Source organism: Acomys russatus, chromosome 18 (genome assembly GCF_903995435.1).
Source record: "Acomys russatus chromosome 18, mAcoRus1.1, whole genome shotgun sequence".
Taxonomy (NCBI): Eukaryota; Metazoa; Chordata; class Mammalia; order Rodentia; family Muridae; genus Acomys; species Acomys russatus.
Window position 1 is genome coordinate 7,625,016 of NC_067154.1, and position 21,840 is coordinate 7,646,855.

A 21,840-nucleotide genomic window follows, 5' to 3' on the forward strand; every position below is an offset into this window, starting at 1 on the left:
TTCTGTGAACTGTTCTCACTGCTTAGAGAAAATGTTTTGCAGACAAGAAACTCTGGTAGGGAAGCCCACATCCTTAACTGATTGCTTCCTCTGATGGGGGGAAGCATAGCTGACAAACTGGAGACCTTCACTTATTTATTTTAAAATGTATTAATTTACTGTGTGTGTGCACTCCCACATGCCTACCCTGCCGTGTGTATGCTATGTCAAGCACTTAGTGGTCAAAGGACAATTTTTGGGGATCAATTCATTTCTTCCCACCAGGTGGGTCCTGGAGAATTGAGCTCAGGTCATCAGTCTTGGTGGGAAACACCTCTACCCTCTGAGCTATCTCACCAGTCCTATTTTTATTTTATATTTTTATGTGGAATTTGTTAACGTGAGTATTTATTTCTTTTGATTTAAAGAACTAATATTTATTTAGAAAGAAAGGAACAAGGGAGGGCAGTGGGGGAGGGGAAATTAAAACAGCATATGCATGAAGTGACACAAAGCCAGAAGGAAATCCATTGCTTTGTATGCTCACCTAAATAATTTATAATAAAAAGTGAATGCTGGGTATGGGGTGCTGCACACCTTTAATTCCAGCAGTTGGGAGGCAAAGGGAGGTGAATCTGGGAGTTTGAGGTCAGCCTAGTCTCAAAACAAAACAAAAACTAAAAAAGCTCAAATTCAAGAAATAGTATAGTTGTTGCTGCTTTAATGGAAAGCCCAAAACCCACGAAAACCACTCAGATGGAAGGCCTGCTCCCTACCAAACCTAACTTCCAACTTGCACGTCAACGTTGGGGACCAAACTTGCTGCCTTGTACATTAAATTAGACAAGTGCTAAGCTATACCCAAGCGCATTCCTAACTATTCAACAAACTGTTTTCTAAGGAAGCTAGGCATATTCATTAGCAAGAGAAGCAAACATAGTCTCTTGAAGCTAGTGTCACAGCACCATGTTTGACAAAGGGAGCAGGCCCTAAAGCTGCAATAAGATACCAGCTACTTAAACTTTTGCTATCAGGATGCATTTGACAGTTGTTTGTATAAAATTCTCATTAATTTGGATCTGTGAATGGAGCATGCATGAATATAGTATGATTGTTATCTGACTTAATGAATTTGGGGCTAAAAGACTTTGTAATAATTTTTTTTTTTTTTTTAAACTTAAATCCTGTTTCTCAGTCCTGGCTACTTTTTTTTTAAAAAAGATTTATTTATTAATACATATACAGTTCTCTACCTGCAGGACAGAAGAGGGCATCAGATCACATTATAGATGGTTATGAGTCACCATGTGGTTGCTGGGAATTGAGCTCAGGTCCTCTGGAAGAGGAGGCAGTGCTCTTAACCTCTGAGCCATCTCTCCAGCCCGATTTTTGTAATAATTTACAAAATTGATAAAATTTAAAGGGAGCTACTTAGTGTTTTTGGTAAACAAGAACTACTGCTTATTAGTCTCCAGCTTTGTGTTCAGCTGTGGCACTTCTGTAAACAGGAGTCCCTATATCTCTCAAGTTTTCTTTCTTTGTTTTGCTATGTGTCTTAGTTAGGGTTATGATTACTGCAATGAAACACCATGACCAAAAATCAAGTTGGGAATCAAAGGGTTTATTTAGCTAACACTTTCACAGTGCTGTTCACCACCAAAGAAAGTTAGGATAGGAACGCAAACGGGGCAGGAACATGGAGGAGTGCTGCTAACTGGCTTGCTTCCCCTGGCTTGCTCAGCCTGTTTCTTGTGGAACCCAGGACTGTAGCCCGGGGATGGCCCCACCCATAATGGGCTGGGTCCTTTCCCATTGATCAGTAGTTGAAAAAATGTTTTAGAGCTGGACCTTGTGGAGGCATTTCCTTAACTGAGCTTCTTCCTCTTTGATGACTCTAGCTTGTGTCTAGTTTGGCACAAAACCCGCCAGTACAACTGACCCCTTGTCAGCTTGACATACAAACACATTACTATTAAGCCACAACCCTTCCTTTCTTATTCATCCCCAGTTCTCACATTAAAAACACAAATAACTTAAAAGTCCCATAGTCATTACAAGTTCAAACACATTAAAATTTTAGTTTTTTTAAAATACCCAATCTCTCTAAAAATCTAAATTTTTTTTTGAAAAGTTCAAAGTCTTTCAGCTGTGAGCTCCTGTAAAAATCAAAATTCAATTAATTACTTTCTTACTTCAAGAGGGAAGAACCAGGACACAGTCAATCAAACCAAAGCAAAACCAAACTCCAACTGTGTAAACAACACAATGTTTAATGTCTGGGATCCATTCAGGATCTTCTGGGCTCTTCTAAGGGGCTTGGGTCACTCCCTGTGCTCTGCCCTCAGCAGCACACACAGCTTGTCTTCCAGGCTCTGGCTGGTTCCACTCCGCTGCTCTGTTGTCCTTGGTGGTCATTTACTGGGGTCCTCTGCTGCAACTGGGCTGCACTTTCAGCAATGGGCTCTTCATGGTGCCAGGCCTCAACTTCTCTGCATGACCCCTTCATTCCTGGGCCTTCAGTTGCTACTGAGGATGAACCTTCACTAATGGCCTCTCCTGGCATCTCCCAGAGCCAAGCCTCAGTTGCTTTCAATGACTCCTTCATGCTTCAAAACCAGTATCATCTGTGTGACTTTTACACCATCAAATTCTGATGCCAGCATGAGATATAACCTCGGACAGTTCTGGAACACAGCTTCTCTGTGCTCTCAGAGAACACTTTCCAGAAGATCTCATCTCAGTGTTGCTGTCCTCAGAACCGCTATTTCTTAGTTCCAGCAACACAAAAGTCTCACTTCAGTAGTGCTGGTCCCTTCTTAATTGTGGCTGACTCTATCCCCAGCTGACCAGAATGACAGAATCTTAATTCAAAATAGCAAACAGCCCTGATAGAGTCTTTAAACTTCCCTCTGAAACTTCATAAGCCAGGCCTCCATCTTCTGCATGGCTGTCAGCATTCTTGTCTTCCAAGCTCTAGAGAACACTGAGCTCTTAACATTCAATGGTTCTTCTAGCCCCAAAATTCAAAGTCCTTCCACAGTCCTCCTAAAACATGGTCAGGTCTTCCATAGCAACACCCCACTCCTGGTACCAACTTGTCTTAGTTAGCCCATAGTGGGCTAGGCCCTCCCTGATTGATCAGTAATTGAGAAAATGCCTTACAGTCTTTCTGATCACTCTAGTTTGTGTCAAGTTGACACAAAACCAGCCAGTACAGTAAGGTAAGTGCTGGCAAACTTGGGTAGATACTTTAAGTGGAAGAGACAGAGAGAGTGACTGAGAATATTAATTAATTAGAAATTATGAAAAACCAGAAAACCGACTAACCAATCAGTAAAAACAAACTTTCTTTTTATAACCGCACACACACAGTTGCGGTTGGCATATTGTTTCACATGTTTCCTTTTTGCTTATCATTGCAGATGGTTTTCCATGTAGGATGGATCTGTATCACACAGTTGTCACTGTGGGATTGTGTATCACTAATCCCTATTCTTTGGCATTAAGTATTGGTATTTATCTGAGGGGTGGGCAGCTGAAATCTGAGGGGTGTAGCCCAGGCTGGCCTGAAATTTGGCTATCCTGCTTCAGTCTCTTGGGTGCTAGAATTACAGGTTTGTGCCATCTGGCCTGGCTAGTAAGTTGGTTGACAATGCTATGCATGATTATAATGGCACCATGTGATGTTAAAGTTTGTTCTTCATGCACTCTTTTGTGTTCCCTCTGCAACAGATATTTGCTTATGATCACTGTTTCTGGTCCATGGATGAATCTGTTCGAGAGAAGTATGCAGGTAACTGAGCACAGTTTTCTGTGCATTTAGTAACATGGAGGCATTTGGGTGTGCTCTCCATCCACTACCAATGTATCATTTGGTGTAACTTCTAAACAGTGTCTAGGCAGCCCCAGCATTTGCTTATGAAAGGTTTTGTGCTGTCTGGGAACCGAGAGACTGCAGTGTGACGTTCTTGGTGTGAAATGGCTATAGGCTCTCATAGACGCCATCTCTCATCCATGTCATGGGACTAGGATGATGCCAATATCATAGGCATGTAGGCCCTCATGGTATCTTTGTGGTCTAGAGGGCTCTGGCATAAGGCTGGAGGAGTCCCACAGGGGAGTCCAAGTGCTAGTCCTTAAAACCTCTGTGATGCTTGCTAATTCTCCAGGCCTGCCAGAGCATCTCTTTTCCCTCTGTACCACAACTCCTCTCAGTTTCCTTTTGCCCCTGTTCTACTACCTTCCCAAAGATAACTATCTCATCCTCATTTCTCCATGTAGATGCTGAGAATTGAACCCAGGTCCTCTGCAAGAACAGCAGATGCTCTTAACTTATGAATCATCTCTCAGCCCCTATTTCTAGGATCTCACTCCCTGTTCTAACTGTTGTGAATTGTAGGTTGTGTAACTTTAAATTTTTATGAGGAAAAAGAGAGTAATTGATGTGCATATATTTTTTGAACTCTAGGACATTCTGAATAAAAGTATGATATGTAGTTAAATTGAGGCACATCTAGGTCCTAAGTTTAAATATCAGATGTTTAGGGCCGGTGAGATGGTTCAGACGGAAAGGTGCTTGTACCAGGCCTGATGATCGGAGTTTAATCTCCAGGTCCCGCATAGTAAGAGCCAATTCCTAAGGTTGTCCTCTGACCTCCACACACGTGGCAACACACATACACATATGACTCATATACAATAAGTAGAGATTGTTGAATCTTAATTGTTGACTGTAAAATAAGCAGCTCTTGAGCTCTGCATTGCATGGCTTGATTTGGGTGTCTTTGTTGAAGCATGTTTACATAGAGCCCTTGGCTGACTCAAAATAACCTGTGGGACAGGAGTTTTTGGAAGCATCTATCAACCTTAAAAACTTTCTTTGGGGATAAATAAGGAGATTGGGTTTTGTTTTGTTTTGTGATTTTTGTTTGCTTTCTTATTTGTTCATGTGTTCTTTGCCATTAAAATGTTTTCTGTCCTTCAGGTCAAGATGATGTTTTCAAGTGCCTCGGAGAGAACATCCTTCAGAATGCATTTGACGGCTACAATGCCTGCGTCTTTGCCTATGGACAGACAGGTAATGTGAGCTAGCATATATACTTGCACATTTGGGCATCCCTTCATGAAGTTGAAGATGAAAGCATGCTTACTGGGCCACACTGCTTACTTATCCTTTGTTAGTTTCTCTTATGGATGCTGAAATTGGCAGTGGGATGTTTTCTAAGACAGTGCAGTAAAACTAGGATTAAAATCCTTTTTCTTTTTGATTTATTTCCCCCTGTGTGAATTACTATTATTTTGTTGTTGTTGTTGTTTTTCGAGACAGGGTTTCTCTGTGTAACAGCTCTGGCTGTCCTGGAACTCGCTCTGTAGTCCAGGCTGGCCTCGAATTCACGGAGATCTACCTGCCTCTGCCTCCCAAGTGCTGGGATAAAAGGCATGTGCTACCACCACCCGGCCCCTGTGTGAATTATTATTGGTGCTGTTGTTGTCGTCCTCTTCCTCTTCCTCCTCTTTATCATCATTATCATAATCTTCTTATTCTTAATAATTTGCAGAGCTAGCCTTCACTTACCAGGAAACTGGGACAGAGGGGAAGGCGTCCTATTGGGACTCTAAATGAGAGACGCATGGGAGAATAGCAAAATAAAAGGATACAGAGGGTCCTAGAAATCTACAAGTAGAACAATATGATAGGCAGATTTGGGCCCAGGGGTCCCGCTCAAACTAAGGCACCAGCCAAGGACAATACAGGAGGTAAACTTTAAACCCCTACCCAGATCTAGCCAATGGTCAAAATATTCTCCACAGTTGAGTGGAGAGTGTGATACAACTTTCTCATGTACTATGATGCCTCACATTTGACTAGGTCCCCTGGAGGGGCAGACCTGGTGGCACTCAGAGGAAGGACAGCAGGTAGCCAAGAAGAGACTTGATACCCTATGAAAATATACAGGGGGAGGTAATCCCCCTCAGGAACAGTCATAGGGGAGGGGAATAATGGGAAAATGGGAGGGGGGGAGGAATGGGAGGATACAAGGGATGGGATAAACATTGAGATGTAACAAGAATAAATTAATTAAAAAAAAAATAATTTGCAGAGCTACAACCATTGAGCTTATTATTAGCTGTGTCTGTATGTTGTAGTGCTTAAAGGATCATGACAGAATACCAAAAAGAAACAAATTGTGGGGCTGGAGAGATGCCTCAGTGATTAAGAACACTTGTTGCTCTTCCAGAGGACATAGATTCAACCCCCAACATCTACATGGCAGCTCACAACCACCTGTAACTCCAGTTCCAGGAGACCTGACACTCTTTTCTGGCCTCTGCAGGCAGCAGGCATGCAGATGGTGTATAGATATGTGGGCAAAACACCCATATGCCTTGAGTAAAAACTAAAAGAAAAAAAATTTTTTTTTCCCAAGACAGGGTTTCTCTTGTAGTCCTGTCTGTTCTGGACTTGCTTTGTAGACCAGGCTGGCCTCAAACTCACAGAGATCAGCCTGTCTCTACCTCTACCACCATGCCTGGCAGAAAAAATATTTTTTAAAAGAACACACTTGTTAATATCTTGTCATAACTGATAAGGACTTTAGACTTTTATACTTTGTAATTAAAGAAAGCAACCCAATTTAAAGTGAAACTAGTTGCTTTCATAATAGTTCATCATGTGACTTGTCCAACTGTACACTGTTCTTTTTGTTGTTGTTGTTTTGTTTTGTTTTGTTTTAAGACAAGGTTTCTCTGTGTAGTCTTGCCTATCCTGGACTCACTTTGTAGACCAGGCTGGCCTCAAACTCACAGCAATCCACCTGCCTCTGCCTCCTGAGTGCTGGGATTAAAGACGTGCGCCACCACGCCCGGCTGCACACTGTTCTTTATACATCAGTGTTTATGATTGGGTCGGGCAACATGTGTTGTATCCAAAAGAACAGAAATTCTGAGCCAGGCAGTGTCAGCTCCTCTCTTGCCCCTGCCTTTTTTCCAGGTGGAGCTTCTGCCTCATCATTTCCTCATTGTAAAATGTCCACACTTCAGATCTTCCCACAGGATTGGTATGATGACTTACCCTGTGCTCACTTTAGGAAGGAGCTGCAAAGCTGGAAATAGCAGTTTTAGGTATTGTGACAGGTGACACAGCAGCGACTGGTGAGGTTGAAAGCACACAAATATTGCAAAGCCGTTTTGTCCTGGGAGGGGCAGATTATGCCTCAGTGCCATGTATTGGTTCCCAGCAGTAGGACTGTGGTAATTGAATCTTTCTCTTTTTCATTTGTCTTTGTTTTCTGGTCAGTCTGTTTGTCCTTCTGTCCTTCCTTTACTTCTTTCTTTTGATAGGATCTCCTTCTATAGCCTAGCCTGGCTTTGACCTTAGTACCCTCTTGCCTCAGCCTCTTGAGTGCTGCCTTTACAGGTGTGCACAACCACAGCTGGCTTCTGAGCCCTCTTCAGTGATGCGTTTCTGTTACAATGGAGAAAATGCTTGTATCTTAGGGGAAGATTATTGTTGGTTCCCTGCACTATTCCTGTCTTTTGTGCTTTGATTTCAAAAGTTAGGAATATTTATATAACAGTAGTGTCTGTCTGTCTTTTATTGTTTGTTTGTTTGTTTGTTTTTAGATAGGCTATCAAGTAGTGGAGGCTGGCTTTGAACTCCTGATCCTCCTTTCTCTGTCTCCTGAGTGCTGGATTAGAGGTATGAGCCATCATGCCTAGCAAGTTTTTATTTCTAGACCATGTTTACTTTTGTTTAACACAGGAAATAGAAAGCTTCTGTATGTTCCATTCTTACTATGTTTAGATACATTTCTTACTCTATTCACATATATATTTATTATATTTTGTGCATTTTTCTAAGTCCTAAGCATACACTGTAAGTAGTAGAAAGAGAGTTAGCTGCCTTTAAACTTCTCCAAGGAGTGGTAATAGCTGCTTTTTTGTCTTTCAGGGTCTGGAAAGTCTTACACCATGATGGGCACCGCTGACCAACCTGGATTAATCCCCAGACTTTGCAGTGGACTCTTTGAACGAACCCAGAAAGAGGAAAATGAAGAACAGAGCTTTAAAGTCGAAGTGTCCTACATGGAAATTTATAATGAAAAAGTCAGAGACCTTCTTGACCCCAAAGGGTAATGGATGCTTGAGTGCTGTGGCTTTCTTGAAACAGACATAATAGGTTGGCCTCAGAGAAGTTTGTAATTGAACTGTAGTCAAGAATGATCTAGCCATGCTGTTTGTGATTTATGTTTACGTGGACCAGCTTCCCACAGTCAGTTCTAGGTCATTAGAGCTGGCAGAGTGATGACGTAGGTCTGCACTTGTACCTTGCTGCCTCTCCTCTTATCACTCAAAGCCACAGACAAAACAGAGGTGGCGAGACTGTTCATTTAGTACAAGTGTGACTGAGCCTTTCAGTGATTCAGCCTCTTTAAAAAAAATATTTTTTTTACAGATTTTTAAAAAAGATTTATTTATTACATATACAGTGCTCTGCCTACATATATGCCTGCACACCAGAAGAGGGCACCAGATCTCATTATAGATGGTTGTAAGCCACCATGTGGTTGCTGGGAATTGAACTCAGGACCTTTGGAAGAGCAGCCAGTGCTCTTAACCTCTGAGCCAAATCTCCAGCCCTAATTTTTTTTTTTTTTTAAAGGCAATAAATTTTGGATTTCTGTGGCTGGTTCCAGGAGTGAAGTGAGAGGAGAGGTTGGAATGTGGTCTTAAAATAGTTAATCTTTAAGCCCCCCTCCTCCCACCTTGAGGTAGGAAATGACCATGACTTCATGGGGTTGACTTTGAAAGAACAGTTTCAGAGCATAAGGAGACCCTCAGAATCGCTCTGCTCACCCTGTAGCCAGGAGGAGGATGAGGAGAGCGAGAAGTAGTTGAGGAACCTGTGCACTGCAGAACAGGGAAGATGGGGGAAGGAGAGTGGGAAGCAATGACTGTGGCTGTGGCTGGTTCATGTGAAACCACATTAGACAGATTAGAGAGCCATGTGGGCTGGGCTTACAGCCCGCAAGGGGATAGTGAGCTAAGTTTGGATGAAGAAGGTGGACCAGGAAAGATGATGTGAGAGGCAGAGAATCCTAGTGAGGTTCAATCAAGAGCAAACAGATCTCAGTGCCTCACAGCTATCTATCTTTAGCCAATATGGTCTTCAGGCTGGAGCTTGAATTGATACTGATACATCTGTTCAAACGTTACCTACCATGGACTATCAAGTCACTCTTTTTTTGTTTTTGATTTTTTGAGACAGTGTTTCTCTGTGTAGCCCTGGCTGTCCTGGAGTGAAGACCAGGCTGGCCTCGAACTCACAGAGATCCATCTGCTTCAGCCTTCTGAGTGCTGGGATTGAAGGCATGTGCCACCATGCCCAGCTATCAAGCCATTCTTATATTTCAGGCCTCATGCAGTTTAGAGAAAGAGCCCATAGTATGAAGAGAATGCGTTTTGCAAACAAGTTAGAGCAGCATTCAGTCTGCTTTTCACTGGGGAGAGGTGCTAATACGAAACAGTGCAGAGAGAGAGAGCTAGCTTTTCCCAGAGCCAAGAGAGGGTTCCATAGATGTGCTTAATGGTTTCTGTGCTAAGTAGGAGGTGAGAACAATTAGTGTGTAGGCCCAGCCTGTGCCAGCTTGTGGAAGTGTATGAATGCCACCCAATTACAGGATGATCAACATTTAGTGTAGCTGGAGGATGGGGTGTATGGAGCCAACATGCCATAGAAGGAGGCCAGAGATGAGTGGTCATAGCTCAGACACTCATATTTTGCTCCCTGTGCACTTTTAAAATTCTGTCTTCACTGCTTTTCTTGTATTTTGACCTCTGTGAAGATGGCCACTTTCTCAGACCTAGACTTCTCATAAGCAGTAAACCAGCTGGCTTCATTGCTGTTCATACTTGTGTTTTGTATCACTAGTGGACTGGCTTGATGTTTGCTAGTTAGATGTTTTTAGTCTTTAGTGGTTTCTTGTTAGTGTGGCACGTGGCTTAGTGCTCAGCACATGAGCTTTAGAGTCTCACAGCTCAGGATCCAGGTCCTCTTGCTACTGTCTGAACAAGTTTCTTATACTTTCTAGGAGAGCTACACAGGGAATGAATGATGTTATCACATAGGATCCTACAGGTCTGTTGTGAAGATTGAACGTATGATGTGCCCAAGGTCTCAGGACTTGTGGCACACAGTAAGCGCTCAACACGTGCTAGCTGTGTTTTTTCTTACGAAAGTTTCTTGAGGATTAAAAAAAATTGTTCCATTGTTTTAATGTGTCTGAGTGTGTATGCGCTGTGGCGGTCAGAAGAGGATATGAGGTCCCCTGACGCTGGAGTTACAGGTAGTTTTGAGCAGTCTGATGTGTAGTGAGGACTGAATTCTAGCCCTTTGCAAGAACAGCAAGCACTCTGAACAGCTAAGCCATCCCTCCAGACCCTATGAACATTTCTGTTTCTGAAAAGTCAAAGTAGTTGGATTAAAGGTTTTAAGTAAGATTTCATTTCAGTCAGAGTATTTGAGAAAACTTCATTTTAAAAATTCAAGCACTGATTTTATTAATTCAGTGACTCTCATGTATAGAAATGTAATCTTGTTGTTTTGCTTGAGGCCTAATATACTGTAAATACACTGTCTTTAAGAAAAAGGAGCCAGGTCGGTGGTGGTGGTGCACGCCTTTAATCCTAGCACTGGGGAGGCAGAGACAGGTGGATCTTTGTGAGTTCAAGGCCAGCCTGGTCTACAAATTGAGTCCAGGACAGTCAAGGCTACACAGAGAAACCCTGTCTCAAAAAACCAAAAAAAAAAAAAAGAAAAGAAAAAGAGGCTGGGAAGGCTGGAGAGATGGCCCAGTGGTTAAAAGCACTGGCTATTCTTTCAGGTACCACGATGGTACCTCATATCGTCTGTAACTCTAGATCCAGGAGAGCCAGTGTTCTCTTCTGGCTTCTGTGATCACCAGGCATGTAAATGGTTCACAGATGTAGATGCTGACAAATTCCTACACATTAAAACAATGTGTTGGGGGAATACTGAGGAGACAGCTTAGTAATCTCAGTATCGAGGAGGCAGAGACAGACAGGCATGTCCCTGAGGCTAACAGGCCAGTTGGTCTAGCCAGTCATCAAGTTCCAGGTCCCAGTGAGACCCTATCTCAAAAGGTAATGCGGAAAGCATCTGAAGAATGACACCTGAGGTCGACCTCTGGCCTCCATAGGTGCACACCTATTCACATGCATGCCTACACACAAGTGAACCATGTACACATACTCATCAAAAACATATATACACGTACATATTTTTAAAAAGGAAAAATAAAAGGCTAAAAGTTAATAGTGGACTATGTCCTAGTGTAAGAAGTGAGCAGCCATCCGAGTCTTGTGCTGTGCCTACTGTAGCTGAACTCACACAGTATTACATGGCCACATGTCATCATTTGCATTCCTGTCCATTTGTAAGTTTAATGTAGAATGCTAGAGATTCTAAGTCAGCTTAGGAAATGCTGAGCTGTGGTCCATTTGCTGGACAACAGTGAAGCTCCTAGATGGCAGAGCCATTTCCTGCCCCTACTCTGCTCAACTATCCATTTACTCATCCTGTGCCTTTGCTCGCTTCCCATGTGGTGGACGAAGTGAAGTGGATATGGTCCCAGTTTCCCTGTGATCTCAGGCTATGTGTTTGTCACCGTGCCTTCTATCCTCTCCCTGCTGTTTTTGTTACTCCTACTCTGTCTCCAAGTCCCACTGTTCTGCTCTTACCTGTGTTCTGTCTCTAGGACCTGCTGTTACCTCTATTCCAAGCACTACAAGTCTCCAAGCCCTGCAGGCCACACCTGAAAGTCCTTGTTGGCACCTTAGTTCTGTTTCTACATTGTTAGCCAAGCGTGTCAAGTCTCTGAGTGACTCTTAGGTGCCAGGATTGTAGTAGGAACTATAGGCCCCCAAACTTTTTTTTGTTTTTTGTTTTTTTGTTTTTTGACAAACGGTTTTTCTGTGTAGTCTTGACTATCCTGGACTCGCTTTGTAGAACTCACAGTGATTCCCCTGCCTCTGCCTCCCAAGTGCTGGGATTAAAGGTGTGCGCCACCACTGCCCAGCCCCCAAAACTATTATTAACACAAGGCATTCTTTTCCTCTAGAGCCCAAAGTCTGTTGTTCTGCTAATACATTCCGACCCATGGGAGGGATGAGCAGTGTGGAACAGGACAGTAGGCGGGAACAGATTATAAAGAAATGTGGGACTCAGACTGTGGAGCAGGGGCCTTATACAGGAGCACCAGAAACATAATCACCTGGGATCTTATTTCCGCAAATATTCCTCTTAAAAGTAATTTTAATTTTATTTATAGAGTATAGTGGGATATTTTGGGCTATGTAGACACTATGGAATGGCTTTCTTGATCTAATTATGTGTTAACCTCAATTGTCATTAATTTTGGTGTTGTATGAACAAATGAAACCCACCCCAGAAAATTTGAAATACAATTACATGACACCTGACTATAGTCACTATCCTGTTTGTGGGTCTCAGGATTTGCCCCTACTGGCTGAAACTTGGTACCCTTTAGTCAGTGTCTGGATAGGTGTTCCAGGTATTCGCTTAAAACATTGAGAGTGCCACAGCTCCATGCTTGCCAGGAGGGTTGTTTTAGAAAATCAGTGAACAAACCAGGTGTAGTAGTGCACACCTTTAATCCCAGCACTTGGGAGGCAGAGGCAGGTGGATCTCTGTGAGTTTGAGATCAGCCTGTTCTACAGTGTGAGTCCAGGACAGCCAAGGCTACACAGAGAAACCCTGTCTCGGGGAAAAAGAAAAAGAAAAAGAAAAACAGAAAACCAGTGAACATTAACTTTTTTGGTTTTGTTTTATGAGTCTTTTGTGCATTTATTGAAACAGTTATACTTCCCCCTTTCCTCTAGTGGGCCAGTGTGATAAAGTGTGCAGACCCCCTTGTTAGAACAAGTCAAATAAGCTCACTATTGTGTCTAAATCACACTGAGAGCCCTTTGTTGTCTTTGCTTCTTTGTTCACAGCTGGGCTGGGGCTGTGGTTTTTCTTTCTTGTGCCGTTAACACTTACAGAGCTGTCTTGGGGGTGGTTCTGTGATATGACAAGGAGATTGTTGGTATTTTTATGTGACTCGGCATTCTTTGTGCTAGTAAATAGATTTCCCACGCTTACCCTTCTGAGCGATGTGGTAAAATACCACATTATCAAGATTTTCTTTTCAGCAAGGATTTTAAAGTTAGGTTGAAATCTTTGTGAGATCCAGTGAGCTGCTCTTCTTTCTTAGGGGGTGGGGGCCTCTCCTAAAGTGCGTGTATGTATCTGTGAAGCACGGGTGAGTCCTTCTAAACACAGGCAGTCACTAATGCATTGTGTCTCCGTCGTGAACAGAAGCCGTCAAACATTGAAAGTGAGAGAGCACAGTGTGTTGGGACCCTATGTGGACGGACTTTCTAAACTGGCTGTCACAAGCTACAAGGTAACAACAGCCTTTATGTAAGCCGCTTCAATTTACTGTCATTTTGGCCCATTACCTTTTCTTATTTTTTCAATATATTTAAATTTTTTATTATTCTAATTTTATGTGAATGAGTGTTTTGCTTGCATGTATGCTTGTGTACTGGTGTGTGTGCACTGTGTCTGGCCCTCTGAGGCCAGAAGAGGGCATTGGATCTCCTGGAACTAGAGTTAAAGAGAGTTTTGTGAGCTGCTATGTGGGTGCTGGGAGTTGAACTCAGGCTTTCTGGAGCCATCTCCAGCCCTGGGTTATATTTTTAGAATTAAATTTACAATATCATCATTTAGTAACTCATTTTCTACAAGTCTTCAGAGTGAGATGCAGGTTAGTCAGTAAATGTCAGCTAAGTACAATGAGGCCTCTGGATCATCAGAGATAATGGATCCAGAATGGGCTTGTGAAAGTTCTAGAAAATGTTTTGCCTATGGCAATATTTTTGTAGCTAATGATTTTATTTTTGAGAATATTTATGGTATTGCAATTTACTAAATATCATTTTTTAATGTATCTAGCAAAAGTTACATGACTTATGAAAAATTTCTGTATGTTTGGTAGCTTTAGGATTGTGTTCAAGTATATACATCATAAAAGCATAACAGGATTTAAGTCTTGTTTTTGTTTGGGTTATTGCATGTTCTGTTGTTATGCATCCTTAGTGCCTAGGAAGTAGCTGGTGAATGATGAGTGCTTTCAGTGTGCAGATGAGTGAAAGGGTCAAAGAATAAGCAGTGACTTAAACAATGCTTTTCTGTTAAAGAAATCTGAAATAGGCACTCTCAGGCCAGTGTCACAGCTCCAAGCTGTTGGTAGGGACCTCAGGTTCTTCCTACTCCACAGGGAGATGCTGTAATGCCTGTGCTTTCCTAATGCCTCTTACCATAGAGATATGGTGACATGCCTGCTTCCATTAAGGGGGATCACCAGATGGTCTGTGTTACACTTTAGTTCATCTTGTGGCTAGGCTGGGCTGCAAAGACATTTGGGAGATGAAGCCTCTTGGCTCTGGCACAGCAAACTTAATGGGAGAGAGGGCTCCTTGACTGGAAGAAATACTGGGTGGTGGGAGGCAGCTGGATAGCACTTTCACATACTCTATCTCTCTGAGTCCTTGTAGAGGACTTTGCTATGTGCATGTATTTAGTCACTGTTGTTTATGGTACAGGGGTTAGACCCCAGAACTCAGGCATGCTAAGCGATGGCACTCCTCCTGGGCTCCATTCCCAGCCCGGGAGATGATAGTTTGTGTTGTAATTACTGAAGCTAAGCTCAGATTGCTTCAGTCACTGTTTCAGAACTTGTAGCTTTTGGAGGGTTCTTTTTGTCTTACTTTAGATGACCTGGAACTCTTGCATAGACCAAGCTGGCCTAAAACTCCCAGAGACCCACTTACTTTGCTTCCTGAGTGCTGGGATTAAAGATTTGTGCCAGCACATCTGGCCCTAGAGCTTATAGCATTTGGAAAAACTGAGCCAGCCCTGATGCCACAGGCCTTTAATCGCAGCTCTTTAGGAGGCTGAGGCAGTAGGATAGACAGTTCAAGGCCTGTTTGGGCTACAGAATGAATTTAAGGCCAGCTTGAGCAACTTACTTAGGCCCTGTCTCAAAAAAATAAAAATAGAGCTAGAGAAAGCTCAGCGATAGAACATTTGTGCAGCAAGTACAAGGCCCTCGGTTCAGTCCCCAGAACTGTGTTCCCCTCAAATCGTAGCAACTTTCCTAGTATTCCCAGATTTATGTTAATTTTTTAAAAAGCAGTGCTATCAAACATATACCTGATGTGTTTGGGTGAAAGGGTTAAAATCTTTTTTTCTTTTATATAATTTGTTTTAGTAATAAATTTGTATTGCTTTTACAATTAAATGCTGCTGCTCCTCCTCCTCTTCTTCCTCCTCCTCTTCTTCCTCCTCCTCTTCCTCCTCCTCCTCCTCCTCCTCCTCCTCCTCCTCCTCTTCTTCTTCTTCTTCTTCTTCTTCTTCTTCTTCTTCTTCTTCTTCTTCTTCTTCTTCAGTTACTTAAAAGTATTGTTTCTAATGCTGTGTATGGCACACCTGTGGACGCAGGCACAGTGGAGGATCCCAAGTTTGAGGCCAGCCTGGGCTACATAATAAATTGGGGGTACCTGGAGTACCTTGTAAGATCTTATTTGTGGGTTGAGGGAGCCTAGTTTCTAGACTTTTCTGTGTCAAAGCTGCCAGTTGCTTCTGTGTCTGCAGTGAATAATGTGCTCTAGCTGGCCCTCAAATATAGTGTGTGTTCTTGTATTCTCACTGAAAGACAAAATGTAGCCTCTAAAAAATGGAGTGTTACGTAGTGTGGGAGAGTGGTCCTGCTTATTCACAAATAATGAGATGAGTGCCTGTGATCTGTCTCCACTTAGGACATTGAGTCCCTGATGTCCGAGGGCAACAAGTCTCGGACAGTTGCTGCAACCAACATGAATGAGGAAAGCAGCCGGTCCCATGCAGTCTTCAAGATAACCCTGACACATACTCTGTATGATGTGAAGTCTGGGGTGAGTACTTCTGAAATGATCATGGTTTAGTTCACTAGTTCCCAAACTTCCTAACACTTTGACCTTTAGTACAGTTCCTCATGCTGTGCTGACCCCCAGCCATAGAATTATTTTCACTGCTACTTGATAAATGTAATGTTGCTACTGTTGTGAATTGTAGTGTAAATATCCAATATGTGACTCCCAAAGGGGTCGTGACCCACAGGTTGAGAACTGCTGATTTATCCTGTTCTCTCTGATGCTAGTTGAGTTGAAGGCCTAGTCCAGACCGTTGGTCAGGTTTCAGGACAGAAGGTTCTGACAAGAACAGAAGCTGCTATGCTGTAGTTGCAGCGCTGTCAGAACACCCCAAGAAGGCTGGTGATCTACAGCAACTCTAGGAATCACTCCTGAAACACAAGGGTCACACATTGCTTATTGCTTCAGTCAGGAATAAAGAAATTGCTCCCGTCAGCGCAGCTGCCTCTTAGCACCCGGAAGATGTAAGAATGCCCTGGGAAACCTCGGGCTTCATGGCTTGCCTGATGGTGCTTGACTTCTGCTTTCCAGTCTTTAGCAAGAGAGTCTGAAAGAACTTGAGTCATACTCTGAGGCCTGACTGCAAGGGAGTCTTGGTCTAGGCCTAGTTCCCACTCACTCCAGCAAGAGGACAGCGGGCCTAAAGTTACACAAGCTGCTCACCTGGCCCGGCCATAGCAGCTGTGCACTTTATACCCTGATGGCTGATTTCATCAAAGAAACCTTTGCTGGGATAACTGCTGCTAAACAGTCACAAGGTCAAGGAGCAGTTGGCATGGGGGAAGCATGCCTTAAACCGTTAGAGTGTGTAGGGTGCCCTTCAAGCGTTTGCTGGGGCCTCTGGCATGTTTGGGCCATCTTTGCTGACTCACTCATGTGCATTCTCTCCCCTCATGTGAAGATTGACTTATGGTGCCCATCTCGCAGGACCTCAGTTTTGAATACAAGAGATCAAAGTAACCTGGCAAAGTGCTCCATGTTGGCAGGATTCTCCTTTACTGAAAAGTCACTTTTTTTCCCTTAATGTTAAAAACAAAAAAATTTTTGTTTTTGATTTCATTTTTAGAGTAAAGCAAAATATAGCAAATACCATACTGAAGACTTTCTTTTTTTAAAATGAAAAGTATTTTTTATTTGGGAAGCAAACTATCTCTCTGCTATGTTTATCTTATGGAGATATGTAAATGTATTTTTGCAGTGCTGAGAACAGAACCCCAGGGCCCTCTGCATGTCGAGTAAACACTCTGCCTTGAGCTACTTTCTCAGCCAGAAGATAACATAGATTTTATTTATTTATTTATTTACTTACTTTTTGGATTTTTGAGACATGGTTTCTCTGTGTAGCCTTGGAGTGTGTCCTGGACTCACTTTGTAGACCAAGCTGGCCTCGAACTCACAGAGATCCACCTGCCTCTGCTTCCTGAGTACTGGTATTAAAGGCATGCGCTACCACACCTGGCTGATAACATAGGACAGCTTCCACAGTGCTTGGGCCTGCAGCCTCTGACATCCTTTCTTATGTTTCTGTTTTGCTGATGAAGTCAAATATAAGGCTGTCACGTGTTTGTGATCTGGTGGAGGAAAACTACCACTAAGACCACAGCTGATGTTAGAAAATTAAGCTGGTCATCTGAATAAGATGAAAATGTTTAGAAAATGTTTTAGACTTTTTGAACAATTCTGTTACACAATAGTCAGATTAGTGTTTTTTTAGAGGCTGGGGAGATGGCTCAGTGGCTAAGAGCACTGTCTGTTCTGCAAAAAGACCCAGGTTCAATTCCCAGCACTCACATGTCAGCTCACAACTGTCTGTAATTCCAGTTCCAAGGGAATCTAATGGCCTCAACCAATGCAAATAAAGCAAAATTAAATAAATTGGTCTTTTAAAAAATAATGTTTTTTTAATATTAGCCTAGAATGTAACCACATTGTTTCAGGATTATTGGCTAATATTTATGAAAATTTAAGCACAGCTTCAAATCATTAAATTTTTCATCTTATAAGCACTTTTGTTTACATCTCTGAAATTTTTACCAATCTCTCCAAAATGTCCCACTTTACAGCATTTTCCTGAGGTCATCAACCCCTTGTTTGCTAACAACTGATTTAGCAAAAGATGTAAGTTTCGTGTTAGGGGGTGGTTTTCTGCAGTGTTTAGTAGTAGGAAAATACTTTGGCAGTAATGACAGATAACTTTAGTAAAGACTCGAGACAATAAGCCATTCAAGGGAGTCAGCCTGTTTTTAGCATTCATTAGCCATTTCCTAGCATGTGTCGATTTTCTTTGCAGACATCTGGAGAGAAAGTGGGCAAGCTGAGCTTAGTGGATTTAGCTGGCAGTGAACGAGCCACGAAAACCGGAGCTGCGGGCGACAGGCTGAAGGAGGGCAGCAACATCAACAAGTGAGCTTTCCAGAATCACATTCTTGAATTGCCTTATGAAGCTGATAGGAAAATAGGGAACATCTGTGCTTATTGGAGTAAGATGATTCTGGAATGATTGAGGCAGTGGTGAATAAGCAGTTTGGTTTTTTTTTTTTTCCTAATGTTTCCCATGGGCCCAGGCTCATTTTCTCATCTATGGAGTTGTTTGATGGGGCTGGGGAGCACAGCCCTCAGTCAAGTCAGGGCTATTAAACTATGGCCCTATTGCCATTGGGCTTAGATGACTCCTTTTCCTGGGGTTGGAGGATGCTATGCATTGTGGGATGTTTGATAGAATCTCTGGTGTCCACTCACATAAGGGATATTAGTATCCACTGACCCTCCCTTGACCCCCAGTTGTGACAACCCAGCCTCTTCCTTGTGACTTGCTGTTACCTACGGAGCTCAGTCATCCTCCACTTGAGAACCCCTGGACTGCGCTATAGACAAAAACCAGTGGCCGTCCGTCTCTGAGAAGCTCTTAGCTGTGTGGATACTGTATGCCAGCGACATTGGGCTGTCCCTTGTCTGATGTTGTGTTTGTCAGAATCTCAGAAGCAAGACATTATGAAGTAATGTTACACTTGCCAGCTCTGTCACATAAGTAGTTCTCCCTCAGGCTTCCTTCTCTTCTGGGTTCCCACAGCCAAGAGGCGAAACATTAGCGAGCAAGTGGGGACTATGGAACACTTACCCTACACTGGGGTCTGTTGTGCAGATGTCAGCTCGTTAGCACTATTGCTTTAATCAAATTTTACAGTGGGCATCCTTCTTGAAGGTGTCTGTTGCTGATATTATCTTCACCTGAAGTTTTCCAGTTCATATATTTTAGCTGCAAAATGAGAGAGGTAAGCAGTGCTAAATGTTTTTATTGTTTCAAGTAGCTCAGGTGGACAGGAACCCTGAGCTCAGTCTTCAGATCAGACAGGAGAGTGCTGACCTCAGCACTCCTCACATGCAGGCAAGGGCACCTTGCTGTCCATTCTTGCAACTAATGGGACATTTGATATGTTCTGGCTTTGGATAACTGTGGTTTTTGTTCTATGCAGGTCCCTCACAACCCTGGGTCTGGTTATCTCGGCCCTAGCTGATCAGGGTGCTGGCAAAAACAAAAATAAATTTGTTCCCTATCGGGACTCAGTTCTCACATGGCTGCTCAAGGTGAGTAATTTTCTTTGTCCTTTGTTAGTGTCTTAGTTAGGGTTTCTATTGCTTTGATGAAACACCATGACCAAAAAGCAAGTTGAGGATGAAAGGGTTTATTTGGTTTACACTTCCACATTCTTGTTCGTTAGCAAAGGAAGTCAGGAACTCAAACAGGACAAAGTCTGGAGGCAGGAAGGCATGCAGAAACCATGGAGAGGTGCTGTTTACCGTCTTGTTCTCATAGCTTGCTCAATTTGCTTTCTTACATAACCAGGACCACAGCCCAGGTATAGGCCCACCCATAATGGGCTGGACCTACCTCCATTTGATCACTAATTGCGAAAATGTCTTACAATTGGACCTTGTGGAGACATTTTCTCAACTGAGGCTTCTTCCTCTCTGACGACTCTAGCTTGTGTCAAGTTGACACACACCCAGCCAGGACAGTTAGCATACTTCTGTAGTTCGCAGAAAGGAAGAATAAAAAGCAGGCCAATCTCTTCCAGGTGCCTTTTCTCCATTTGTTCAGATGTATAGCTTTTAGGCTATTTGGACAGTTTCAATTTTCAGAAGCAAGTGCCATTGTTTTTGCTAGTGTTTGCTGTTCTTATCATCCACAACCTGCATAGGAAGGGGTTGTTGAACACACAGTGGCCCCTGGGAATTTTGGGGGCAGAAGGACCAATTGCTAAGGGGGCAGTATGGTCACTCATCGTGTCTGCTGCCTGACATCCTGCTCTGAGCTGCTCTGTCCTGCTAGTTCATAGACAGACACCTTTGTTTGATAGCCTTGGACTTATTTTTTGTCTCATTCCCCCTGAGCCTTTGGTTTTTTCCTGTTGCAAAGCTTCTGCTGAATGGAGTGTAGAGCACACAGCCATTTTTCCACTAGTGTGAATAGGAACAGAAATGTGGAAAGAAAACCTGTATGAAGTGCCATGCGGAAACAGGAGGAAATGGAGACCCTCACCCTCAGTGAGAGGAGAGCGTAGAGGGTTATCTTACAAGTTTGTTGGTGATTTCACAGTGGACAGGTCCCCTGGGGTCTTCCTGGAGGTGGTGTGGGCAGTGGATAGCAGGCTGGGTATTAGAGTATGTACACTACGTGACAATATTATCAAGGTGTCAGCTTCTGCCTTTTTAATACTCTCCATGGTCCATTGAAACAGGGAAGTGGGCACTGGAGAGGTGGCACATGGTTAAGAATGGGCTCACTCTTCTAGAGGTCCTCAGTTCAATTCCCAGAGTTTGTGTAGCTCAGCGCATAGCTGCTTATAACTCCAGCTCTAAGGGATCTGACACCCTTTTCTGGCCCCCAAAGGGGCTGAACTCACCTGCATAAAACTATACAGAGATACGCACAATTAAAAACAAGGAAATAACTTTTCGTGCCTGGCTTAGTATAGTGATAGCTCATTTTCTCATTGGTAAGAGTGCCTACAATTTCTTAGTATAGGGAAACAGGGCCTCCAGGGAGCTGAGTAAAGGGTGCCACTGTTGACTGACTCACTGGGTTTAGAGAGTGCTTTCTTCTGACTGTACACACTCAGGGTTCTCCCCCCTACCCCCACCCCCAAGACAAGTTTCTCTGTGTAGCCCTGGCTTCCTGGAACAGAGATCTGCCTGCCTCCGCCTCCTGAGTGCTAGGGTTAAAGGTGTCTGCCACCACTGCCACCCAGCTACACTCAGGGCTCTTCACATCCTTTCTACATAAAACTCTGAAAACCTTTGAAACATCATTTACACAACTACACAAAGTTCTACAAAAATGTAGTCCTAAAATTGGGTACATTGTTTCAATAGAAAATAAAAAAGATGGCCTCCTTTTACACAGGAGGCAAGAAAAATTTTGATAAATTAAAAATCACTTGGAAACTGGACATACATGTAATCCACTACTAGGGAGGCTGAGGCCTCCAGTTTTAGGCCAGCCTGGGTTACATAGCAAGATCTGGTCTCTCCCATCTCCCTAAGAAGCACTTTTGAATGAGTACTGTAGATATCTTACTACCAGGAAGTGTGTCAGGAATTAATGCGTAGCTTGTGGCTTCAGAAAGAAAATCGGGTAAGGTCTTTCTCCCTTGGACCTCCCCGAAGCCTTTCCAGTCATGCCAGCCATTCTCTGGAAGTGCCTAATTCAAAATCAGAGTCTACAGGCTTGCTGTGACTTCAGTTAAGGCAGCAGGCAATCTCACCTTGTTGGTTCACTTGGCCACCATTAATTACCAAGTATCT

General features: G+C 43.1%; 1 protein-coding gene across 1 annotated transcript in view; it reads left to right on the forward strand.

Moving 5' to 3' along the window:
• Positions 1–3,348: 3,348 nt before the first annotated feature.
• The window catches only part of Kif13b (kinesin family member 13B), a gene marked incomplete at its 3' end in the record, with an annotated part of 89,564 nt that continues 71,072 nt past the window's right edge, over positions 3,349–21,840 (forward strand). Inside the window, exons 1-7 of the mRNA XM_051160586.1 lie at positions 3,349–3,772; positions 4,964–5,056; positions 7,931–8,111; positions 13,379–13,466; positions 15,883–16,017; positions 18,326–18,438; positions 19,509–19,620. Of these exons, the coding sequence (XP_051016543.1) occupies positions 3,682–3,772; positions 4,964–5,056; positions 7,931–8,111; positions 13,379–13,466; positions 15,883–16,017; positions 18,326–18,438; positions 19,509–19,620 (813 nt within the window). The remainder of the gene's footprint in view (positions 3,773–4,963; positions 5,057–7,930; positions 8,112–13,378; positions 13,467–15,882; positions 16,018–18,325; positions 18,439–19,508; positions 19,621–21,840) is intronic.